The following is an 18,961-nucleotide window of genomic DNA, read 5'->3' as shown; positions in this document are numbered from 1 at the left end:
ATTGTTTGTAAATTTCAATTTAATATATTTTGGTTTATCTAAATCACAAATATTTATATAAATTTATTTAGTTATTTGTATTTAAGAATCAAAGTGATACCATGTATAAATATTAAAAGCTAAAAACCATAAAATATATCATCACTCCTCTTAAATGGTTAAAGGAGGGTCACTAAAATAAAATTGAAAAATATCTAAAATGTTAATATTGAATTTTTTTATTAGTTGTAGTTATTTTAGCTAGACGGTTTTTCTACTCCCATAAACAAACAAGTGAAGCCAAGTTTATAAAGCTTTGCTCATGGGCCCATTAATGCCAAAAAGAGCAAAATGGGCTTATTAAATTAAAAGAACCCCCCCCCCCAAACAAAATTTATACCTCCAATCAGCCATCTCTGGCTGTCCTATCCGTTCCCGAATCACTTCCGAAACCCCCAAATTTTTGTAGGGTTTTCATCAGTGCTTCCATCATTTGTATGGTAAAATGGAACAACCTGCGGCACCAAATGCTGTACCTCAAAAAGTTAGCGACAGAGACAGCAGCAGCAAAGCGAAGAGAAAAATCCCAACACCCCAGGAGCTGATATCCCATTACCAAAACCAGGGATTCGATCCCCAAGAAGCTTCCATCAAAGTCATTGAGGATCTTCAAAACGTGGTGATGAGGGTCGTCTCCTCCAACTCCAAACCCAAGAAAGACAAGTTCTTGATCGAAACTTCCAGAAAGATTGACAGTGTCAACACCAGGCTTGCTGTTGTTGACATGAAGCTCGACTCCAAGCCTGGTTATTTGGAGACTTTTGCAATTGGGGTTGCTTCCGGTGCTGCTTTTAATGGAATTTGCAGTGTTCTGCCTCATGTTTTTGAGGGTTTCGCTCAGATTTGGTCTTCTGTTAGGACTGCTACCAAGCCTTCTTCTTCTCCTTAATTACATTTAGATTAAAATTTTCAAGTCAACAGTTTTTTTTTTATTTGGCTAATCCTGGTTTGGGAATTTGAATTAGAGTACTTCAATGCTACTGAATTTGAGTCAAATTTTAGAAAAGATAAAACAGATTGTCAGTATGTATGATATTGTGTGTTATTATGCTTAGAACTTTTGCAATTTATTTTCAGCATTACATCATCATCAGAGTCTTTCTAGAGGTAACTGAAGCTTTACATACTATAGGATTAGAATCCTTGTATGAAGGGGAATTTGTAGGATGGCTGAAAAATAAGAAGAATGTTGAAAATATGCATGGCGACAATTGATCTACCTAAGAGGCAAATAATGATGGTTCTATTTTATAGTAGAGCTTCCGGAGTAGTTAAGCTTCATCCTTCACGGCTTACATGAATCAAGTACTTGGATTTATAAAATAATACTAAAATTTGCATTTGTAATGTATGATTGGTTTACACATTTCTTGAGTGGCTTTAGAAAAGGTTTCTGCCACACTTATGGTATAGATTTCCCCTTTCATCCAATATATGCTCCAGCTTGGATATGTAGTGATTTATGAACTCTTTTTGTTTAATTTGAACCTCTGTAGTGATTCCCTTCTTCTTTTGGATGAACTGTGAGTTTACATGGTTTGAAATTCGCTTCTTGAATTGCCTATTGAATGAATTTATAGCTGTGCCAATGTTTTTCAAACTGGTATTATTCTGCCAAAACTATTGCATACCCCCCCCCACCACCACCACCACCCTTTTTTTTTTGTTTATGATGCAAAATTTTACTTAATACTAAAAAAATAATTATTTGTGTTGGAATTATGAACTTACAGCATTTCTTTTTAATAAGCTCCTCAAGTCTGCTATTATGCATTACAAACATGGTCTTTTTAAAGCAGGCAATATAAGCCTCCATTGTCTTCCCTGTCGTTGTACCCTTTCAAAGCAGCTTCTTAGTTTCAAGTAATCATTAGTGGAGGCCTACAATGAGTTCGCATACAAAAATGTTGAAAACAATTTTTAGCCACGTCAGATGGTAATCCATAATACACTTTTAAGGCTTATATTGTATGATTTATATGAATAAAACATGAAATACAAACGTTAAAATTAAATTAATTAAAAAATACATAAGAGTTATGAAAATATTCACCTTAAATATAAATTTATCCTCTTTTAAGAGTTGATTAATTACTGAAGGAGGAATTTAGTTAAACTAGTATAAAATAAATCAATTTTATATCTAGCTTTATTTTTATACGTTTCATATATTAATTATTCAATTTTCATAATTCATTTTCTATTCACATTAAACCATTTCATGTCAAATTATAAGTAAATTAAAACCATTCCATGTGATGAACAATCTTTTGAGAATATATTGGATAGATGCGCCACTCAATTGAATGTATGATAACAAGGAAATTGACCATTAACTTCATATTCTCATTTCAATGAGTTTGGCGGACTTAGTATTATAAAATTACTAAAATTTATTTTTTATTAAGTAATAAATATTATTTTGAAGATATCTATTAAATTATATTTTTATATAAAATCTAGAAACTTTTACATAAATTCATTGTCTTTAACTTGATCATTTCAATTAAAACTATTTTAAAATTTGTTACATTAATTTTTTTATCTATACTGTAGATCTAAATCTCTTAGACATTTGCTTAAGCCTTCAAATTATACTACTAGCTATTGGGTCTCATGATTTTTTTTTAAAGTTTACAAGTAAAATACAAAATAAATCCAAAAATTAAAACAGAATAATTAAACTAAAACTCATACATAACAACATATGGTATAACTTAAATATCTACGTATAATTGCATACTGTGCACCTCAAATCTATGCTAATACTTGACAAATACCTCATTGGTCTTACTTGTTTTTATGTAAGTAAATTTTAAATCCAAACTAATATAGAATATAAAAATTAAATTATGTTATTAGTTGTATTTTTATGAACATTATAAGATATGTCCTTTCTAAGTTTTAAAATTTATCTCTTTTATATTAACTAAATTTTTAACAAGTAATACGTGAAAATAACATTGCATATATGATAAAATACTTATCACGTTAGATTTTAAAATAATAAATTTGAATCCGAGTAATAATAGAATTTAACCTAAAAACATTTTACTACTTAAATACAAGTTCTAAGCGTTTATTAAACCCAAACGTTTACTGAATTAAATATCCAGACATATTTATCTCTTTAGTTTCAACAACTGATAAGTAGTACAAATATTAAATCCAAAGTTCAAAAACTTTTATTGTACCCAAAATAAAACTTTTACTAGCTTCTGAATTACATTCGAATAAATTCCAATCCTTAAATTTGTATTCGTGTTCACTTTTAGTTTATATCTAACTAAACTTTACATAGATTAATATTTTATTTGAAAAAATTTTATCTGAAAACAAATAAAATATATATTGGTGCAATAAAACATTTTTTAAAAACAATAGCTTCGTCATTTCATACGAAACTACTCATCGTGATCATATTATTGATAATATGCCTTTTAAAAATCAAGGACTGAGTTCAATAATCCATCTTGCAATAGAGGGTAGCAATAATTAATACCCAAATCAAACTTCTGGCTGAGGTGTATCTATAACAAGTATATAACATGCATGATCAAGTTTTCATTTGAATACGCTATGTAATAAATAAAACAAAACTAAAAGTTACTTAATCCTGAGGGCAGAAGTTGATGATCATCTTCATCGAGGTCACTTGGTGACACGGTAGCTCTGCATCATTCAGAATATTAAAAAGTCAAGTTTCATATGCTGTGAGAGATGAAGAACGATGTCTGACAAGCTGAAAATACTGGCATAGCCAGTCAAGCATAGCATGCCTCATGAAAACATCATTATCTAAAATGCATGGAATCAAGAAATACTCATCAATACCTTAACCCGTTTGAGCAGATCTTTGGCCTTAGCATCCTTGTTGAAGTGATCACGAACCGGCTGTAGATAAAGGATTCACAAAGAAAATTAGTTCATAGGCATGTAAACAAAATAAGGTGTTCCACGACTGTTGTATGTAAGTTGCACCACTAGAATCATCGAACATAACATGAGAATCCGCATCTTTTACATGATTTAGCCCACCGCATTATAAAGCCATGACAAGATCTTTCATGAGTTCAACATTGACTAGCAGGAATACTATGACGAAGCTCAATGGCATTAAGCTTCCAACAATAGCACCTCAGATGCAAAAGATGAGAAGCCGTGAACCAAAATGCCCACAAGCTACTCGTCTAGTGACAAAAAGACTTGTGAAGGAATCATGTGCAAAGTCTGCATCAAAGTCCAGGGTTCAAATCCTATAAACCGATCCCCTTCTCCCAAATTTTAGTGTCCCAAAAAACATGATCACAAGCACAAAAACATAAAACAGAGCAACAACGAAAACAAATGAAAAAGGATTTGTCTCATGCTACTCCATTACTCCCAATTAGTTTGCCAACCTTTTGCTAGAATAATGGGAAAGAAGGAACAGCATACTCATGGAGTGACACGGCATGTAGCCGAATAATCATTCATTCAAGAACTTTCCGTCTTGTTAATAAGCAAATTTTCAGAAATTCTTGAAAATGTCATTTTATTTGATACTCAAAATTTATATTACCAAACTTAACATTACAAGCAAATAAACTCATAATATAGTTTATACTTTCTCATCTTAATTTATTTCATAATTTGTTCATTTTGTACAAGTCTTTCAGCTCAAATAATTGTAGAAGAAGAATAAAGACCGAAAGGGTTAATTTATCTTTATCCAAGTAAATAAACTCTATTTAGCATGAAGAATACAACTTCAGAACAAAATAAGTCTCTCACAATACATAATTAGAAAATAAAATGAAATAAAGTGTAAACTTAAATGACTACGCAAGGTCCATCAAGACATTACTCTGCACAATATTCGTTTTGGTATATATATATATACTAAAAACTTTTTGACATATTTACCTACCCTTATACTAAGGGTCCTGTGCAATAAATTTAGCTTCCATGGATGCAGGATTATAACATTAAAAATAGGAGAAAGAAAAATAAAATCCAGAAGCTAAATGCAGTGTGTTGTTAAGGCATGCGCCTACAACAAAAACACCTCAATTCAAACCCTTTTGAGCTTTGCACATTTTAACAAACACAGTTGATGCTCCTAAGCGCCTTTTTTGGTAAGGTGAGAAAAGCTAATACAAAGCCAGTTGCAGCTAATTGTAGAGTTTAACCGAAAAATTTGCCTGCCAGTGACTGGAGTCAGTTGCAACAGGATAGTGTTGACAGGGTTTTAGGTATTTTCTTCATGCATTACCTAGTTATTAACAGCAGAAACTAAATGCAGTGTGTTGTTAAGGCATGCGCCTACAACAAAAACACCTCAATTCAAACCCTTCTGAGCTTTGCACTTTTTAACAAACACAGATGATGTTCCTAAGCATCCTTTTTGGTAAGGTGAAAAAAGCTAATACAAAGCCAGGTGTAGCTAACTGTAGGGTTTAACCAGGATAGTGTTGACAGAGGGTTTTAGGTATTTTCTTCATGCATTACCTAGTTATTAACAGCAGGAGGGAGATAAAAGCAAAAGGTAAAAACATGCTTACCTGTAGTATCTTGTTTAAAGCTTTAGAAAGAGCAGGTTTCAAATCGCCAGGATGCAACCCTCCACTCTCATAGTCAGAAACAAGCTCCTCAAAATCCTTGTAAGTCCTGAATGAAATGATAAACACATTAGTGCTATGCCACTCTAAAATAGCATGATAATAACAGATAACAAATAGCTTGTTATACAAATAAAGTGAATTAAAGCCTAAAGGAGTTCTGAAACTTCCAATGTGAAGGCATAAGCATTAATTTCCAAAATGGCCCATCCATTCTTATGCTGGAATATAAGTGAAAAGGTAGGGAACCACTAACTTGTCACCACCATTGTCTGCATTGCGCTCCACCCTGAACTCATTAAACCATGGGAATATGATGTACTTGATGTATTCCAAACACGGATTGCCCTCAACAATTTTAGGGGGGCAGTATGCCTTTTTTATTTTCACATTCACTTCTGCCTGTATCACGAATCATAAGAAAGTATCAGTACATGACTCAAAGATTCTGGCCACTCATCAGACTCTGAGTTCTTTTCTAGAAAGGCAACCCAGATATTATTAATCGACCCAGTCAAAGACAGACTACCTCCTCATCTTCCATGAAGATTGATGATGATGGATCACTTTTGGACATTTTCTCCTGTCCTTGCTGGAGACCAGGAAGCATATCTGCACATCATGAAAACCAAGAGCAACTAAGATAAATGGAAAAAGAAAATGAGCAAAAGAACCAAAATAGATATTGAAGTAGGACAATACGATGAGACAAAATAATTGGTTTGTTTTTCCTCTTAATGTCATCACAGTACTCTCTTGCAAGCACATTAACCTTCCTTTGATCCATGCCTAACTGGCAAATGTCCGCCTGTCCACATAAAGCAATTACAGTAGCTTTAGATAAATAAAAGTTTGAATTAACATTATAACCTACAAGAAAACATAGAATGTACACAAGCAAGGGTACAGCTTGTAAAAAATAGTCCAGAATGAACTGCAGAAAGATGGAAGGAGATCAATAGCAACAATGCTGGAGATCCTTAACAGTTGTTCTCTACTTAAACTGTCAAACTTAAAATAGCTCTGTAGAGGAATATAATAGTACATTTGGATCTTCAATCAGAAATTGGAACTTTCCTTATTTGGACACACTGAGAAAAAAAATCCAATTACTCCAACAAAAGGATACCAAATGATGTCCTAATGAAAATTCTCAATTAGCAAAAGAAAATGAAACAATGGATATCACTTAGAAAATACGCCTAATATGCATTTATATGGTTAAGAAATTGAGTAATTCGTAGGAGTAACTTGAAACAGAGTGACACTCGCACTTTTATTGAGATTTACTTATAAATCTACCTAAAGTTCTCTAAAAGCCTTGGAATCAGGAAAGGATAAAATCCAAAGCAGAAGCACCTTGAGGAAAAATATGTCAGCACACTGCATGCATGGGTAAAGAATTTGGGCAGCTGACAACTCATCTTGCTCACTACGGCCCATAATTTGACAACACCTAGAAAAACACATTTTGTATTCGGAGTCAACAAAAGAATTACTACAAATATTAATAAAACAAAGCAAAAAGATCTTATTAGCCCCACACCTCATTATCCTGGGCAGCTTGTTTCTGCGAGCTATATCCATCACAAGTGGCCAATACTCTGATGCCCTGGAGTTAATTTCATCTGAAGACCACAAGAATTCAACCTTTTCATTCAGGTCCATGCCAACTGCCTTCCAGATTTCAATCAAATACTGTCCAACTACTTTGATTTTCTTCAAGTCACCACCCATTTTATTGTTTAGCTGTGCAAACCAATCTGCAATCCAGATTTTTACTCTACACCCAGCAGAGGTCAGTTTGTTAACATTTATTGCCTTCATAACTCCCTGTTTACCACAAACAAAAAAAGAAAAATTCAGTGGAAGAGGGAGAAAACATTTAAAAAGAAACACAATAAATCTAAATGTAGAGCCACAGTATATGAATAAACAAAGTGAATGAAAGAAGCATGTTAGAACTTAGATCTGAAAACAAATGCAGCAAACAGCATAAATTTATTGAAAGGAAAATGTGCATATAGCAATTGTTAAAAAAAAACAATTAAATCAATAAAATAACTACGAAGAAGCTAAAACTTTGAAGTCAAATAATCAGAATAAAGTTAAATTGTCAAATTTCAATCTGTTATGATGTGTTAGGAATAAATAAACAAACCCATAATTAGCTTTTCTGTATAAATCAAATCCATCAAAGAGTTGGTTCAATTCTGAGATTCAATCCCTACATCTACAGAGAAATCAATATAAGAGGACTATAAAATTTTAAGGGAAAAAATACTTAAGATTCTAAAAATGAAAAAAAAAAAAAAAAAGTAGAATACCTGAGCAATGTGCATTCTGCCAGAAGGCTCGAAGCCATCATAGCAAATGGGTTCAGGTTTGTGATTTAGAAGATTTAGCAGTTCATCCTCTTGAATACATTCTTCCCCTACACTTCTTATAATCTTAAACTTTTCTTCTAAACTCATCCTGAAACAATGATTTCAAAACATACAAATATATTTACTCGATTTCCATCTATAAAGAAACAGCAAAACAAAAAACTAAAATTACAACGAAAATGACTCACTGTGGAGTTGAAGAGGAGGAGGGAGGTTGAGAATCGACGGAGAGAGACTGCATGCCGGAGAACGGTGGGGTCTGATCCGCAGGAGATTGGTCCGCCATCGGTTCAGAGAGTACTGCGACGGCGTTGGCAAAGGGTTTACAATACAAAGTTGGCTAATCCAAATTTTGGTATTACCCTAGTGTCTCACTTTTTTAATGTTTTTGGCTATCGTTCAAAAAAACTGTTTTTGGCTAAGTGCGTGCGGTGCAAGTGTAATCTAGTCCTTTATTCGGCGGCTTCAACACAGACCGTTGGATAAATAACCATCGTTAAAAAGTTTTAGGGTAAACTACCAAAATAGTCACTTTTGTTTAACTCACGTTACATTTTAGTCACTTATGTTTGAAATGCTACGTTTTAGTCACTTATGTTAACGTGTTGTAACATTTAGTCACTGAGTCGTTAATTACCTTTAACAGTATAACTGTAAACAGACTTGGCATATTAAATCATCATTTCAAATGAAAATTTTAGGTTAAATTATACAATTGATCATTATATTTTTTTTCATTTTGAGAAATTTAATTTTTTTCTTTTATGTTCTTTTAACTTTTCTTTTTTTTAACTTTTCTTCATTCTCTTCTACTTCTCCCTCTATTTTCTTCCCTTCTCCATCTTTTTTAATTTAGTTTTCTATATTTTCTATTTGTTAAAACTTTTTTATGTTTATGAAAAAAAGGCAAAAGTTGAAATCAAAATCAAAATCAAAATTGTTTCGCATATTCTCACCCTACAATTAATAACTCTAATTGTCCATCATCATTTTAATGAACCAATTTGGATCTCTCAATGACCTAGTCCACAAGCTTGCCTCACTTGAATATGTCGTTAATCGTGACTTGTGGTAGTCCACTCTCAACAAAGTTTCTCGAGCCCGTTCCCTTAACCTCCAAACCAACCACCATGACCACCTTATTTATCTTACCTACAGCATTCTCACCCTCTCGAAACTACATTGTTTCATGGATTCTTCAAATGAGCTCTACACTCTCAATGATTAAAATGACCTCCATAAGAAACTTACCCTCAACTTTATCCAAACCAGTTTGATTTCATGCTCCATTTCTTTCTTTGGTTCATCCATGCTCGACTTCCAATCAAGCAAATAAAAGAAAATAAAAGAAAAGGAAATGAATAATCTACACGATTTTGTAAATGTTTGGAAACGAAAAAATTTGTTTTGAATGTAAAGAATTCAATTTATGCTTAGATTTGATTAAGGATATGATTTTTATATTGATTAGTTATATCCAATTTTAGTTTCAAAATTAGGTTATATTCAAATCGAGATTTGATTAAGAATGATTGATATTCGGTTTTCAATGAAATTCAATTTATGAATCATGTGAAAGAAACAAGGACTTGGTTTATTTGGCGGGGAAGAAGAAAAGGAAAAGAAAAACATTAAATTGTTAAAAAATATAAGTATATGGACAAGTTTTAACAAATGAAAACATAAAAAAACTACGTTAAAAGAAATCGAGAAGGAAGAAAAGCGGAGAGAGAAGGAGAAGAGAATGGGAAAAAAGAAAAAAAAAGAAGGAAAGTTCAAATAACATAAAAGAAAATAATTAAATTGCTCAAAACGAAAAAATATAGGGACCAATTGTATAATTGAACCTAAAATTTTCGTTTGAAATAATGATTTAATGTGCTATGTCAACTTACCATTACACCGTTAACGACAACTAACGCTCAATAACTAAAATGTTTCAACACGATAACGTATGTGACTAAAATGTAACATTTCAAACATAAGTGACTAAAATGTAACCTGAGTCAAACAAAAATGACTATTTTAGTAGTTTATCCAAAGTTTTAAGTTAGCTACAGTAAAGTTTTTAATTCCAATTAAGAAATTCTTTTGTCTTATTTATTTAATTTTAAATTTTCATAAATCAATTAAAAATATGTGACTATATCCAACTTAATCTATATATAATAAAAATGAGAATATTTAGATTTTAAAATTAAATTCAAAGACCCTAAAAAATTTAAATTCATAGAATTTTAATATCATATAAGTTAAAGTAAATAAACATTTTCAATCATCTTCATGTTTGCAATTATAGTTTTTAAAATAAGGGTAAACTACACCAATGGTCACTTTTGTTTACCTTAGGTTACATTTCAGTCACTTATGTTTGAAATGTTACGTTTTAGTCACTTACGTTATTATGTTGTAACATTTTAGTCACTGAGCCGTTAATTGTCATTAATGGTGTAATGGTAAGCTAACGTGGCACGTTAAATTATCATTTCAAACAAAAACTTTAGGTTAAATTATACAATTGGTCCCCATAATTTTTCGTTCTGAGCAATTTAATTCTTTTATGTTCTTTTAACTTTCTTTCTTTCTTTTCTTTCTTTTCCATTCTCTTCTGCTTCTCCCTCTGTTTTCCTACCTTCTTTATTTCTTTTAACATACCAGGAAGTCGAATTGGTAGTGAAGAAAGAAGCATGGTATGGGTTTATGGGTTTTAGTTATAGGGTTTTGGTTATAGGTAAATGATGACAGTCGACTTCCTACTTCTTTTTTCAACGCCAATTCGACTTCCTAATATGTTAAAAGAAATGGGAAAGATATGAAAACAGAGGAGAAACAAAGAGAATGGAAAAAAAGGAAAGTTTAAAGAACATAAAAGAAAAAAATTAAATTACTTAAAACGAAAAAAATATGGGGATCAATTGTATAATTTAACCTAAAATTTTGTTTGAAATGATGATTTAACGTGTCACGTCAGCTTACCGTTACACCATTAATGACGATTAATGGCTCAGTGACTAAAATGTTACAACATGATAACGTAAATGACTAAAACGTAACATTTCAAACATAAGTGACTAAAACGTAACCTAAGGTAAACAAAAGTGACCATGAGTGTAGTTTACCCTTAAAATAAATAAAAACAACATAGAAATACTTAAAAGTGAATATATTTTTATTTGTCGAAAAAAAAAAAACGATATTATTGAATTTTAGTTGTTTTCAAATACTTTTATTATGGTTACACGAACAAATATTATAAGATCTACTTATGTCCATTTGTTTATCAAAGAAAATAACTTTATACCCTCAATAAAATAAATTTTAAAATTTATGTTCATCAAAAATAAATTTTGATTTTTAGACATCGATTAATGAAAATGAGTAAACTAATATTTTAATTTTACCCCATTCATTAACAAAGTATTATATGAAAATATTATATTTTCATTCTTTGTAAATCTGCCCAAAGAATTATACTTTTGTTTATTCAAGCTTGATCCAAATTGGATCAAATCTGAAAGCCTGTTTCATCATTTAAAATAATAAATATTAAAAATTATCATATCTTAACATTTACATATTTTTACAATCAACTTTTTTTATTAAACAAATAATAATCCAAACCGGATCTAACCATCTTGAATTGCAAAATCCTTACCCACACTGAAAAAAAAAACAAAAAAAAACCTAGATCTAAATTAGTAATGATCTTAACAAAATTGAAGTCGCAGCAGAAGATAAAATCAATGAATGTAAAGATGAGACCATCAAAGTTGAAATCTTGGATATTTAAACTAAATAGGATGACATCAAGTTCCAACTAATTTTCATGTGTTTAGGCATTGATGCTACAAAGCGCAGGAGATCAGGCTTGCCACTTAGTCCAGGAGACAGGGTTTCTGCATTATTACTCAACAGTGGAAGGAACTTTGCAATATTTGGAAGTACAAGCTCCCTGCAATGCAGATGCAACAAGGGAACCTTGGACAATACACTTCCTTTCTGAACATCCAGACCTTCTGGCCTTCGTAACTTGTACGGTTTCCCCGTCCTCTGCTCAATATCAACTCGAGGCATCTGCTTCCATTTCCGGTGAACAAACCAGCCATACTTATAGTCACCAACTATAGGAGTCCCTAGAGCTTCTGCACAGTGGACACGGAGCTGAACAAAATCGGAAGTACGAGAGATTAATTATAATTGATGACCTGATAGGAGAAGTAAAAACTCTTTGAAGGTAGGACACAGACAGATTCATTATAGCCTTATAGGTATTTGCCGGCTACTTCTGGACTACAAAAAGTCAATCCCCCCCCCCTTTCACCCCCAAATAAGCTCCTATTTCCTTCCCTAATCATCAAGAGCCAGTTTGTGGAGGTAAGCATGTATACACATTCTTTGCAGACTATAGTTGTCACCTTCTCTATATGATTCTAAAACTACAAATTGCCTTCATACATCACTTGAATAAGAAGGCAGAGAAAGAAATAGAGAGATAGATATGGTACCTGGTGCTTCCTGCTAGTAAGTGGGCGCAGTTCAACCCACGAGCATCCATTTATCATAGGACCTAATACCCGATATTCAGTCACAGCCTCTTGAGAAGGTTCTAAACCCACATTTTGAGCCAAGATGACCCTCTCAGTCTTACCATCATCAAGAAGAATCTGAAAAAAAACAACAAAAGGTACATGATTAAAGTGCTAGTTAAGGTAGAGGCAAAGAGAGTAATTGGCAAAAGAAAACCTTTGAAAGAGGAGAACGAATTAAGCCTTCATTCTCCTTTGGAGTGCCTATCACCAATGCCCAATAGCGCTGAAACTTTGCATCACAAGCATCATTCCAAGCCTAAATTTGCCAACAGAATATTTGTAAACAAAACGAACAAAAGTGTTCAACTAGCAGTTTATAATGCTGTACAAGTTGGCAGCCATTGCGCTAACTAAACAAAAAGCATAATAACAATAAGATGGAATATAGGTAGCAGGCATTTGACAATTTGTTTTCCTTAGGGTACATGTACCTTACATGAGGACTTTGCTGGATTTATGTCATTGAACAGCCAATGAAGATGATTTATACTTTCTTTAGTTCTTCCCATTAAGAGGAGACCACTGCTTTCTCTATCAAGCCTATGCACCTGACAGAAGTTGACAAGAAAAGCAGCCTAAGCGAAAAGGTGGAGAAAAATGGCTTACCAGCAAGCAAAAGAAAACTCTAAATTAAATCACAACTCATTAACAGCTACAAACTACATTTCACTTACAACTAGAAGCAAATCTTTGGACACATAACTTTAATCCACTAAGCCTTACCCCAAGTACACAAAAAATCAACATATCACATATGTCCTTTTCAACAATTAGCTGAATAAGAAGCATCATCAACCCTCAAAAAGTTATTAACATCTTAATCTTCATTACTCTCAAGATTTACAGTTTAACCTCAATGAACCAAAGAAATAAACTAAAATTACTTCAACTTGATAAAATATATAAGAGGTCCAACTAACTTGAAACTTCAATAAATGGTAATGAAAAAGGAAAGAAGACATTAAAAAAAAAAAAAAAACTTGGTTCATTCTTGATTCTATTTCAAAACATGTCCCTTAAGGTTGATATAGTTTTAACCAAGTAAGCAGAAAAATATATGTTCCTCCCATGAAATAACGAGACATGGTTTCTTTGCATGATTGAAGCAAATAAAAATAAAAATCAAATACCATGATAAGGATGTCTAAGAAGAAGTCAAGAACCTTTCAAGAAAGAATTATAAACTCAAACAGAAAAGGGTGCTTGTGTGCATACTGCATGCACACAGAGACGAGAGGAAACATATAAAAGTGCAACTACATTAAAATCTATCTACCTACAAGTGTGATGCCAGGCTATTATTCATCCCATATATTCCACCATGATCCTAATGTTTCTCTCAAACAAGGACGCTCTTCTTCAGCTTAAATCCAAAATTTAAGCATTCAAGCCAAATTTTTTTTATCATATACCAGATTATCATGAAAAGCATTGAACTTTTAACTACTACTGATATATGCCAATAATAATGACAAAAAAGAAACCAGGTATGGTAAAGGCATTCACCATATAATCTACAAAAAATGAGCGTACCAGTTTAGGACCCTCGTCATAGTAATAAGACAAAGCTGCCGCTGCTAATGCATCCATGCTGTTATGCACAGGCAGACTTCCCTAAAGATATTGTTACAAAACAAAGTAAGAGGAAACACAATATACAGAGAAAACAACACAAATGCCCTAAACAATGTTACCAAACCTTTACTGGCAGCTTGGGGGGTTTATTTAGTACAAGTATAGCATAGTCCTGAAACATTAAACAGCAATAATAAAAACGGGAACAACTTGAAAAACAATTCAGAATGAAGCAAAAAACTCAGAGCACATAATCCATCAAGTGAAAAGTAATATGGAGTTAAGAAGGACACACATCAACTTACAGGTTTGCAAACAAGCACAAACATATACAATTGTCAATAAGAGATTGATAAAAGATACCAACAAGCAGTTAAACTCAACACATGCCTTGTACTTGACAAGCCTTCGCAAATAGTCAATCTCATCAGCATTAGGATGAAGAGTCCCACTCGGTATACAGTCAAATCTCTTGGAGACTCGAGTCTCCGCAATGGATACAGGTACCCAAACTCTTGCCCCTACTTCCATCACCTCATTATGCTTGATCTGTAGGTAAGCTGTATAAGTGCAGAGTAATTAAACCCCCACATAAGGGCATACTATAGACAAGGACCCAAGAAAAAAACGCAATTTCTTTTATTTTTGAAGTAAAATCCTGAGATTAAGGGTAACATGCTTAGAATCAGTACCTTTCTCAAGGATTTCATTTGCCCATCCCTTTCTATGAAAGAATCGGCTGCATTAGGATTTGAGGATTCGATCTCAACCTACAACAAGAAGGACATACATACATCTATTGAATGCTGAGAAAGGTAAGCGGCAGAGAGGATTAATTGGCCTAAAGCATCGAGCAAAGCAATGGGTATCTTTATATTTATAAAAGAAAATTAAATAGTTTGGCATACTTACGAGGCCCTTGTTAAAATGGGACTGAATGGCGGAGTCTGAAATTTCATCAAAGTAATATTTGAGCCAGCTGATAGCAGTGACACGACCAGTAGCAGAGTTCTTTCCGGGCAAATGATGACCAGGGAAAGGGGGCAAGGAAAGGAGTTGGCGTGGCTTTGGACCCTGTTTAGGACTGCCCAAGTAAGCCACGTTATTAGAGACACGGATGACTGGGTCGGCATACGCAGGTGGAGGCGGAGCCACTCTGGAGTAGTGTCTCGCTAGAGATAAAAGATGGTGGCCGAGCCTATTCTTCTGCATCTGCAACCATTAACTGCTTACTTCTTCAATTAATCAAAGCTGGCGTTTTCTTTTCCCTTCCGGCTTTTCCCCTCGATAAAAAGAGAGGCTGGTACAAAACGTAATAGCAAAACTATATCAGCCTTTTTCTGTTAAAATGAATACACAAGTCAGTGGGGGATTCTGGGTTCTCACCGTTGCAAGAGCATTGATGATTTTCAAATAGGTCATGAATGGGCAGATTGGTCCTCATGAATCTGGGTTGTTGTATTAGGCTTCTTTCTTAAGGCATGTAAAAGGGGGAAACCCGATGCCTCCCTTAGCCTCTTGAGCAAGGGATTACGAATTAAGTATGTGAAGCCCAATTCTGAGGGCCCTTCAAGATGGATAACTGTGTCGGAGATGTAGGCTTTAATAGCTTGGTCCAGCAGTTTGCCCTCAACAAGTTGTTCTTTTAGGCTCGATAAAAACCGGTCACTTTTGTATGTAAATATCGAGGCAGGTCAGACCTTTGATGGCTTGATAAATTGATCAATGCTGCACCAGGTGATTGACTACGGCTTTTGATGGAGCGTGGCTCGCAAATTTTTAATGGTGTGTTTGGATGTGCGGTGCGTTTATTCGTGATTAGTGTAAAAATAGCGGTGACGGTGAGATTAGATACTGTAACGACACTGTTGCGTGAAACAAAAAATAAACTAAACGCACCGTATCGCACCTAAATTTTTTGTTTGTCTTTGTTGTTGGGGGAGGGATGGGGGCTTTCCAGTTGGGTTAATTTTTGACTGACTTAAGTAAGATTCAGGTCTTAATCCAGGACCATTAATATACTTTCTACTCGAATCCTATAATTTTTTAGAAATCCCATTAATTAGTTCATACCAACTTTGTTTTGATTTTAATAACGACTTTGAAGTTGATATGATCAGGTAATGCAAATTACTTCAAGCTATAGAAGTTAGGATAGTAGCAGATCCGTTATCTACAAATTTGAGATTTATCTGAATTTAAATTTGTTTAAAAATTTGAATCTATAAATTATCTCAATTTTATTATCCAAATTTAAATTTAACATTTTCAACTTTTATCGATTATCTAAATCCGTAAAATTGCAAAACCGAATTCGTTAAAATTAAAATTTTAAAAATAATATAAATCAATTTTGAATAAAATTTATTCACAACTAATAACAAATAAATAAATAAATAATAATCTAAACAAACTAAATATAAAAATTCACAAAATTTAAATATTCCTAACAATTTAAACATAGAAATTTCAAACAAATTAAAACTTAAAAAACAATTCTAAATAATTTAATATCTTAAATCACACAATTTCAAAAACCGACTTAATTAGTTTGGTTTGAGCTATGTTAAACTTGGACAAAAAACTTTTTACGGGTGGTTCCTAATTCAGATGTAAATAAAATAGTTTTTGAAATGTTTTTATTTAAAATATATAAATATTTATATAAATGCAATGATAAAAATTAGTATTATTATAAATATATTATTTTATTAATTTAAACAGTGATATGGGATTTTTGGTAGAATATTTAAGCTTAAAAATTTTTAATTTCAAGTTTTCATCTGATTCGTCCCATAAACACCTTTAAATGAAATGAAGTGAAAGTATAGATTATATTCTTTTAATAAAATCTCAAATTCAATCAAAAGTGGGTTCGACTTTTTTCTAAAAAAATTTAATGTTCCAATATACTAGAGATGTGCATGGGCCGGGCCGGTTCGAGTTTAGGGCGGGCTCAACTAAAAATTCAGGCATGTTTGCTAGGTCGGGCCCAGCCCAAAAAATAGGCCTAAAATTTTGCTCAAGCCCGACCGGAATAAAAATGCTAAAACCCGAGCCTGACCCAGCCCGCCCATATTAATTTTTATATAATTTTAAAATATATAATATATCAAAAATACTAAAAACATAAAAAATAAATATTTTCCAACAAATTGAATATAACTTTTAAAAAATATGTATACTTAAATAAAACTAAGATAGATGCAACTTAACAAGCAAATGCCTCTAAAATAATAACAAAATTAACAATAAAATAAGTTTTATACAATATCCAAACAATAACAACAAAATAGTAGCAACATAATAGTAAAATGATCGCAAAATAGGGAGAAAACAACACGAAAATAATATTAAAAAAATAGATTTTTTTTGTCCTTTAATGAATTCAGGTTGGGCCCGGGCCAAAAATGCCTTATCCGAGCCATGGCCCGTTTTGAAACGGGTCTTGTTTTTTTGTCCAAACCTATTTTTCGGGCCTATATTTTTGCCCAAATCCTCTCACATTTTGGGCTAGCCTTCAGGGCCGGGCCGGGCTGGGTGGCCCGACCCATGAACAGGTCTACAATATACTATAATTTAATTTGTTAATTTATTATATTGTTCAAATGATAATAGAAAACATTATAAGTACTATTACATGGATATTTGTAGCTATATAATTATATTTAATTTGTTTTTTATTATTTAATTTTAATTTGAGTCCGATTAGTCTAAATTCAACATTTTTCTAACGAAGGTTCTTTTTGCACCAATCATGTCTATCAAACTAGATGATAAGTCGATCGGTGGATAGTTTATAAAAAAATGACAACGAATTTAAAGGGTAGACAAAGACACTGACTCTAAATATGATAAAATTATTTTAAAGTCCTTTTAAAATTTAACAAATTATAAATTAATATAGTGATAAAATTATATTTTTAATTATTTAAAATTTTACAATTCAAATTTGATTGTCTTTTGAGACTTCGCTCCAGAAGAAAGAGTTGACCATTTTGTAGGAAGACCATTAAGCATTCAGAAAATTATTTTTTTGTTGTTGTTTTAAAGTAGTACTACAAAGTCTTTTCTGCAAACACTAATATAAAGTATCCTATGCTTAAGGAACACATTAGTACAAACTCAGCTCCCATGTCTTAGCAAAATACGTTAAAAATCATGTGGATCCAGGCTTAAAGATGTTTATTAAAGTGCTTTTAATAATCTGCTTCATTTCTATTATCCTCGCAATCTAAGATTTATGAATATGGCGGGTAGAGATTAAATGGACATTTCGGGCGTGGGAATCGGATTCCCGGAAAATGGGGCAGCACGAAACCATTTCCCTTTTCAATTGTTCTTTAAAGAGAATAAAAGAAAAATTGGGTAAAAATATAAATTCGAAAGATAGATTTTGATAAAAATAAGACCCGTTTAGAAAATAGATTGGGTATCGGATAAGTTTTCTTACCTGAATTCTGTTTGAATTTGCAAAAAAAAAAAATACTATCTTCTCACTATTTTGATGTCATTTTACTATTACGTTCTTTATTATTTTATTGTTATTATTTATATATTGTATAAAATTTATTTTATTGTTAATTCCGTTACTAGCTTATAAGCATTTACTAGTTAAATTACACCTATCTTAATATTATTTAAATATAAAAAAATAATTTACTTTCAATTTTCTGAAAATATCTATTTTAATATTTTTATGATTATATTTTTAAAAAATTATATAAAAATTTTTAACATGAATGAGCCGAGTCTAGATTTTAAATTTTTT

General features: G+C 32.3%; 3 protein-coding genes across 4 annotated transcripts; 1 reads left to right on the top strand and 2 right to left on the bottom strand.

Annotated features, from left to right (window-relative positions):
• The first annotated feature begins 367 nt into the window (after positions 1 to 367).
• LOC105768823 (uncharacterized) lies at positions 368 to 1,096 on the top strand. The gene has a single exon (XM_012589027.2). It carries the CDS (start codon positions 485 to 487, stop codon positions 926 to 928), a length of 444 nt encoding a protein of 147 aa, XP_012444481.1. The 5' UTR covers positions 368 to 484; the 3' UTR covers positions 929 to 1,096.
• Positions 1,097 to 3,494: 2,398 nt separating this feature from the next.
• On the bottom strand, positions 3,495 to 8,454 carry LOC105768822 (tyrosine--tRNA ligase 1, cytoplasmic). Its single transcript, XM_012589026.2, has 10 exons — positions 8,215 to 8,454; positions 7,967 to 8,114; positions 7,186 to 7,472; positions 6,999 to 7,095; positions 6,342 to 6,447; positions 6,169 to 6,251; positions 5,896 to 6,041; positions 5,583 to 5,688; positions 3,874 to 3,933; positions 3,495 to 3,711 (listed from the first exon to the last, which is right to left on the bottom strand). The coding sequence occupies exons 1-10, from the start codon at positions 8,310 to 8,312 to the stop codon at positions 3,691 to 3,693; spliced, it is 1,152 nt and encodes a 383-aa protein (XP_012444480.1). The 5' UTR covers positions 8,313 to 8,454; the 3' UTR covers positions 3,495 to 3,690.
• A 3,102-nt stretch (positions 8,455 to 11,556) lies between these two features.
• Positions 11,557 to 15,693, bottom strand: LOC105768820 (RNA pseudouridine synthase 3, mitochondrial). 2 transcript variants are annotated; one of them, XM_012589025.2, is made up of 10 exons: positions 15,577 to 15,693; positions 15,103 to 15,490; positions 14,883 to 14,960; positions 14,581 to 14,739; positions 14,315 to 14,362; positions 14,149 to 14,229; positions 13,047 to 13,163; positions 12,770 to 12,871; positions 12,532 to 12,690; positions 11,557 to 12,187 (listed from the first exon to the last, which is right to left on the bottom strand). In XM_012589025.2, the coding sequence occupies exons 2-10, from the start codon at positions 15,400 to 15,402 to the stop codon at positions 11,813 to 11,815; spliced, it is 1,419 nt and encodes a 472-aa protein (XP_012444479.1). In that variant the 5' UTR covers positions 15,403 to 15,490; positions 15,577 to 15,693; the 3' UTR covers positions 11,557 to 11,812. The 2 variants fall into 2 exon arrangements, with proteins under 2 accessions (XP_012444479.1, XP_012444478.1); XM_012589024.2 differs by lacking the exon at positions 15,577 to 15,693 and having other exon boundaries at positions 15,103 to 15,568.
• Positions 15,694 to 18,961: the final 3,268 nt, after the last annotated feature.

Source organism: Gossypium raimondii, chromosome 5, assembly GCF_025698545.1.
Source record: "Gossypium raimondii isolate GPD5lz chromosome 5, ASM2569854v1, whole genome shotgun sequence".
In the NCBI taxonomy this organism is placed as follows: Eukaryota; Viridiplantae; Streptophyta; class Magnoliopsida; order Malvales; family Malvaceae; genus Gossypium; species Gossypium raimondii.
Note: the sequence above shows the minus strand (reverse complement) of the source record. Positions and strands in the feature narration are given on the sequence as shown.

Bases quoted from the DNA above. Each gene is read 5' to 3' on its own strand.
- LOC105768823 (XM_012589027.2), top strand. From the start codon at position 485: ATGGAACAACCTGCGGCACCAAATGCTGTACCTCAAAAAGTTAGCGAC.
- LOC105768822 (XM_012589026.2), bottom strand. From the start codon at position 8,312: ATGGCGGACCAATCTCCTGCGGATCAGACCCCACCGTTCTCCGGCATG. The intron at 5,689-5,895 runs GTTAGTGGTTCC...CATTTCATTCAG, and splicing joins GCAGACAATGGTGGTGACAA to GACTTACAAGGATTTTGAGG. The intron at 3,712-3,873 runs GTATTGATGAGT...TGAATGATGCAG, and splicing joins ATCTGCTCAAACGGGTTAAG to AGCTACCGTGTCACCAAGTG.
- LOC105768820 (XM_012589025.2), bottom strand. From the start codon at position 15,402: ATGCAGAAGAATAGGCTCGGCCACCATCTTTTATCTCTAGCGAGACAC. The intron at 12,872-13,046 runs GTACATGTACCC...TGGCAAATTTAG, and splicing joins CAGCAAAGTCCTCATGTAAG to GCTTGGAATGATGCTTGTGA. The intron at 12,691-12,769 runs GTTTTCTTTTGC...GTTTTTTTTCAG, and splicing joins TTCGTTCTCCTCTTTCAAAG to ATTCTTCTTGATGATGGTAA.